At 51.7% G+C, this 5,818-nt stretch overlaps 1 protein-coding gene across 1 annotated transcript; it reads left to right on the top strand.

Moving 5' to 3' along the window:
* The first annotated feature begins 974 nt into the window (after nucleotides 1–974).
* FOS (Fos proto-oncogene, AP-1 transcription factor subunit) lies at nucleotides 975–4,456 on the top strand. Its single transcript, XM_079912801.1, has 4 exons — nucleotides 975–1,278; nucleotides 2,058–2,309; nucleotides 2,742–2,849; nucleotides 2,973–4,456. Exons 1-4 carry the CDS (start codon nucleotides 1,138–1,140, stop codon nucleotides 3,612–3,614), a joined length of 1,143 nt encoding a protein of 380 aa, XP_079768927.1. The 5' UTR covers nucleotides 975–1,137; the 3' UTR covers nucleotides 3,615–4,456.
* The last annotated feature ends 1,362 nt before the right edge of the window (nucleotides 4,457–5,818 follow it).

Below are 5,818 nucleotides of genomic sequence, written 5' to 3'. Positions count from 1 at the left end.
CATAACACCCCCAGGCCCCGGGCCCAAGCTCAGAACCAGGCAAACGAACCCTCCAGACACCCTTGCATGGAGGTTCTGCAGAATGTTTATTGGCTAGTTTCTCAGGGGTTTGACAGTAACACTAACATGTCATATATGGCCAAGAAAAAAAAATGCGCCTTTTTCCTTAAAAACAAAAAAATTAGACTGAAAATTCCCAGCATCGTAGGTAAAGTAGGTTATCGTATTCTCTTATTTTGGATCCCCCGACTTTCTGCTTCCAAACGCAGTTAACAATCCTAGTAGTGCTGGAGTCCGGGGGCTTGAAGCGAGGGGCTGAGGGTCTGCTCCCACAGTTTGCCCTAAATTAGGGCTAGAATGGGGAATGGGGGTGGAGGCGCATTCCTTCGGGGGCCGAGGCTTAAGCCCTCGGGGCTGTGTACCTGTTTCGCCTATACCAGAGCCTCAGAATGTGCCCCGCTTTCCGTAGAGGGGTAGAAGGGCGCTCCCACCCCGGGAACAAGGGTCCGCATTGAACCAGGTGCGAATGTTCCCTCGCCTTCTCCTCCTTTCCCTCCTCCCCTCCCCCTGGCCGCGGCCCCCGCCTCCCCCCGCGCTGCACCCTCGGTGTTGGCTGCAGCCCGCGAGCAGTTCCCGTCAATCCCTCCCTCCCCTTCACACAGGATGTCCATATTAGGACATCTGCGTCAGCAGGTTTCCACGGCCGTTCCCTGCAGTCGTGGGGGGAGCCATCCCCGAAGTCCCTCATCTCTGGGACTCCAAGCCACCCCAAGACCCAGATTGCGAAACGCTCACAAGATAAAGAAACACGACAAGACGGGAGGCAGGGATCTGCGAGGGCGGCGGAGACGGCAAGGAGACCGAAGATGTGGCCAGGCCCGCGCGACACCCCTCGAGAGCCACAATGGTTGCGCCCCGTGACGTGTAGGGCTCATTCACTAAAGGGTTATAAAAGCGGTGGCTGCGGCGCCTACTACTCCCAACCGCATCGGCAGCGAGCAGCTAAGAAGCTGAGACTGAGCTGGCGGCGGCGCAGCGAGCGAGCAGCAACAGCGCTCCTACCTAGCTCTGCCGCACAGCTCCTACCTACCTGCCTCCTTCCCTCAGCCCCTCGCCCGGCTTTGACTACCCGCGATCATGATGTTCTCTGGCTTCAACGCCGACTACGAGGCGTCATCCTCCCGCTGCAGCAGCGCCTCCCCGGCCGGGGACAGCCTCTCCTACTACCACTCACCGGCCGACTCCTTCTCCAGTATGGGCTCTCCCGTCAATGCGCAGGTGAGGCTGGCTTCGCGCTGCCGCGGGGCCCGGGACTCAGGGCTCGGGGCTCGGGGTCACCGGGGAGGAGAAACCGGGGAGGGACGGCTCAGGAAGACGAATCGAGGAGCCCTTTCGCCGGCGGGGAGGGAGGCTTGCCCCGGCCAGAGCAGCCCTGCCTCCGGATTCCCGAACTTGTTCGGAGCGCACGGAAGCTTGTCATAAGAATTGGTTCTCCTTTCCCGCGGCAGGCTCATTCTGAGCTGCCCCCGGCCCGCCCTCCCTGACTGATCTCTGACATTAGCTGGGACAAAAGTGTCCCAAGCAAAGACTCGCCAACTAGAGTCCGGCGCCTCTGGGGAGGCGGCAAAAAGCGGCAATCTCCCCTCCCCTCGCAGCCTGGAGCAAGGAGGAGGGGTGGGGTGAAGCAGGCGGGTGTGTAAGGCAGTTTCATTGATAAAAAGCGAGTTCATTCAGGAGACTCCGGAGCGGCGCCTGCGTCAGCGCAGACGTCAGAGATATTTATAACAAACCCCCTTTCAAGAGAGTGATGCTGAAGGGATAACGGGAACGCAGCAGCAGGATGGAGGAAAAAGGCACTGCGCTGCGGAATTCTTGGGAAGAAAGGGGGAAACCTTTCATCCAGGATGAGGGGCATGTAAAAAGACCTGAGCAGTCCATGGCAGAACGGTTTCTCCTCCCTCTCTCCCTGCTGCATGCGGCACTGGGAACTCTGCTCACCCCACCTGCGTCCAGAATCTGCTCACTCACGTCAGCTTTCTCCTTCTGTTTCATTCTAGGACTTCTGCACCGATCTGGCCGTCTCCAGTGCCAACTTCATCCCAACAGTGACCGCCATCTCGACCAGCCCGGACCTGCAGTGGCTAGTGCAGCCCACCCTGGTCTCCTCCGTGGCCCCATCCCAGACCAGAGCCCCCCACCCCTATGGAGTCCCCACCCCCTCGGCTGGGGCTTACTCCAGGGCTGGAGTCATGAAGACCATGACCGGAGGCAGAGCTCAGAGCATTGGCAGGAGGGGCAAGGTGGAACAGGTGAGTTCTCAGCACCTTCCCTGGGGTGGGCGTAGCATGGCTTCAGCACTGGTGGAGGTGGGGAGCCCAGCGGACAGGGTGAAGCCACTGATGGAAATGACTAGATATCCCGAACAGGGAGCCCTGGCTCCAAGCCCTTTCCATCCCAAGTTAGGCTCTGATAGTCCCACTCTAAGAAATACCCTAATGTGTAGTTTCTTCCCTAATAGGGTCCTGTCTCATGTTTTCAGTCTGGGCTCTTCTTTGGCTCTTGCTGAGGTTCTTATTTTAATGCAAGTCACACCCAGCTTGCAACTGCAGGTTAGAAATGGCTTTATAGAAGAGGTGTTAGGAGCTGGGAAGCTGCAGGAGCCAGTGTCACTGGGGTGGGTGAATGGAGCTGATGGCAGACACTGATACTGAATGCTGTTCTTCCCCCCCCCCCCCACCCAGTTGTCCCCAGAAGAAGAGGAGAAAAGGAGAATCCGAAGGGAAAGGAATAAGATGGCTGCAGCCAAATGCCGGAACCGGAGGAGGGAGCTGACTGACACACTCCAAGCGGTAGGTAGATCCCATGGCTCATTTCTTTTTAAAACTTAAGGGGAAAGTTGGAGATTGGACATAAGGGAGCAGCGTCCTTGAGTAAGATCGTGTCTTATGCTTTGCTTTGTCCTCTCTATCCAGGAAACAGACCAACTAGAAGATGAGAAGTCTGCTTTGCAGACTGAGATTGCCAACCTGCTAAAGGAGAAGGAAAAACTAGAGTTCATCCTGGCAGCTCACCGACCTGCCTGCAAGATCCCTGATGACATGGGCTTCCCAGAAGAAATGTCTGTGGCTTCCCTTGATCTGAGCGGGGGCCTGCCTGAAGCCGCCAACCCTGAATCTGAGGAGGCCTTCACCCTACCCCTCCTTAATGACCCTGAGCCCAAGCCCTCAGTGGAGCCCGTCAAGAGCATCAGCAGCATGGAGCTGAAGGCTGAGCCCTTTGATGACTTCCTGTTCCCAGCATCGTCCAGGCCCAGCGGCTCTGAGACCGCCCGCTCTGTGCCAGACATGGACCTGTCTGGTTCCTTCTATGCAGCAGACTGGGAGCCCCTGCACGGTGGCTCCCTGGGGATGGGGCCCATGGCCACAGAGCTGGAACCCCTGTGCACCCCGGTGGTCACCTGTACACCCAGCTGCACTACTTACACGTCTTCCTTTGTCTTCACCTACCCTGAGGCTGACTCCTTCCCCAGCTGTGCGGCTGCCCACCGCAAGGGCAGCAGCAGCAACGAGCCCTCCTCTGACTCGCTCAGCTCACCCACGCTGCTGGCCCTGTGAGCAGGCAGAGAGGGGAGGCAGCAGGCACGCACGTGCCACTGCCCGAGTCGGTGCATTACAGAGAGGAGGAACACGTCTTCCCTCGAGGGTTCCCATAGACCTAGGGAGGACCTTATCTGTGCGTGAAACACACCAGGCTGTGGGCCTCAAGGACTTGACAGCATCCATGTGTGGACTCAAGTCCTTACCTCTTCCGGAGATGTAGCAAAACGCATGGAGTGTGTATTGTTCCCAGTGACACATCTGAGAGCTGGTAGTTAGTAGCATGTTGAGCCAGGCCTGGGTCTGTGTCTCTTTTCTCTTTCTCTTTAGTCTTCTCATAGCATTAACTAATCTATTGGGGTTTGTTTTGGAATTAACCTGGTGCTGGATATTTTCAAATTGTATCTAGTGCAGCTGATTTTAACAATAACTACTGTGTTCCTGGCAATTGTGTGTTCTGATTAGCAATGACCAATATTAAACTAAGAAAAGATATGACTTTATTTTCTGGTAGATAGAAATAAATAGCTATATCCATGTACTGTAGTTTTTCTTCAACATCAATGTTCATTGTAACGTTACTGATCATGCATTGTTGAGGTGGTCTGAATGTTCTGACATTAACAGTTTTCCATGAAAACGTTTTATTGTGTTTTTAATTTATTTATTAAGATGGATTCTCAGATATTTATATTTTTATTTTATTTTTTTCTACCTTGAAGTCTTTTGACATGTGGAAAGTGAATCTGAATGAAAAATTTAAGCATTGTTTGCTTATTGTTCAAAGACATTGTCAATAAAAGCATTTAAGTTGAATGCGACCAACCTCGTGCTCTTTTCATTCTGGAAGTTTTGTAAGATTCCGGAAGGTATCATTGGAGACCAGTTTGTCAAGAAGGGTAGCTCCTGGAGGGGACACACCCCTCTGTTTGATCCCTTATCAAAAAGAGAGAAACTCTGGAGCTGATGTTGGAAAATTGTACAAACGCGTGTCTTCACCTTGCAGTGCTGAGTCTCCCCTTAGAGATTCTCGGAATGGGAAACTGCTTTGTAACAGCTTTTGTGAGAACACGTCTTCCTTTTTCTGTTTTAAAAGTCAAAGAGGGGCATGTTTAAGTCTAGTTGTGCTAATACTAAATGTCTTGGTCTTCTAGGAATCCTTTTAGCAAACAATTAAGTTTTGCACGAACCACTTTAACTTTTTGCCACAAAATCATGTGAAGGTTACTCCCTCCTTAAAGGAGAGCAAATTGAACGGTTAGAATGATGACTTTCTCAATATTCCACTATTGGGACTGGAATCTTAACTTCATTCATTACCCTATCCATCAGGCTGAACTGCCTCTTAACACTTGGTTTAAAAGAAAAAAAAGTTTTCAGACTTCCCTGGCAGTCCAGTGGTTAAGACTCTGCCCTTCCAATGCAGGGGACGGGGGTTTGATCCCTGGTCCGGAAACTAAGATCCCACATGCCTCGTGGTGTGGCCAAAAAAAGAAAATGAAAAAGTTTTCACCTGGTTAGGAAAAAAAATAAACACACAACTTTTCAGTCCTTAACTCTTCAGTCCTTAACTCAAACAGACATACATTTAGTTGTATTCTTTTTATTCTCAGAAAGAAAGGAGGGGGGTTCTCATCCCTATCCATTTGTAATACATGCATTGTAATTTCTGAAGTTTCTTTAACATATGCCTGACATTCACTGGGGAAGAAAAAGCTGGCTCTGAGAATTCGAGGGATCTCAAACAGTACAAACAATGGTCGATCATTCGGTAAATAAAAATTACATGATAGCTCGAGAAGGAGAAGTCAACATGACTGAATACGCTTTAACTTAGAAACTTTATCACCTTAATGAAGAACATGACCTTTGTCTGGGACACCTCTGGTGATGGGGTGCTTCCATGCACAGGTACCAACCACAGAGAGAGGAGGTGGCGTCCTTCCTCCACTGCTCTCTGCTATCATGTGGGCACCAAGCTCGGAAGCTAGAGCCCAGGTTTGCACCCGTGCCAGGTGGAAGAGGAGCTTCAGGGCCAGCCTTCTAATGCTTTGGTGATAGTAAAAATCACTGGGTGGTTATGGGATGTCATACTCAGCCAAGTTGAAAGTTTTAATTTAAAATGACAGTTCCACTGAGGGTGGTGTTCACACCTATGATCTCCCAGCTCCTCACATAATAAATGACATTTGAAAGCAACTTGCTTTAGGCTCTTAAGAGCA

The sequence above is a fragment of the Stenella coeruleoalba genome (genome assembly GCF_951394435.1).
Source record: "Stenella coeruleoalba genome assembly, chromosome: 2".
Classification (NCBI taxonomy): domain Eukaryota; kingdom Metazoa; phylum Chordata; class Mammalia; order Artiodactyla; family Delphinidae; genus Stenella; species Stenella coeruleoalba.
This window is presented reverse-complemented; position numbering and strand designations above follow the sequence as displayed.

Bases quoted from the DNA above. Each gene is read 5' to 3' on its own strand.
- FOS (XM_079912801.1), top strand. From the start codon at position 1,138: ATGATGTTCTCTGGCTTCAACGCCGACTACGAGGCGTCATCCTCCCGC. The intron at 2,310-2,741 runs GTGAGTTCTCAG...CCCCCCACCCAG, and splicing joins GGAGGGGCAAGGTGGAACAG to TTGTCCCCAGAAGAAGAGGA. The intron at 2,850-2,972 runs GTAGGTAGATCC...CTCTCTATCCAG, and splicing joins TGACTGACACACTCCAAGCG to GAAACAGACCAACTAGAAGA.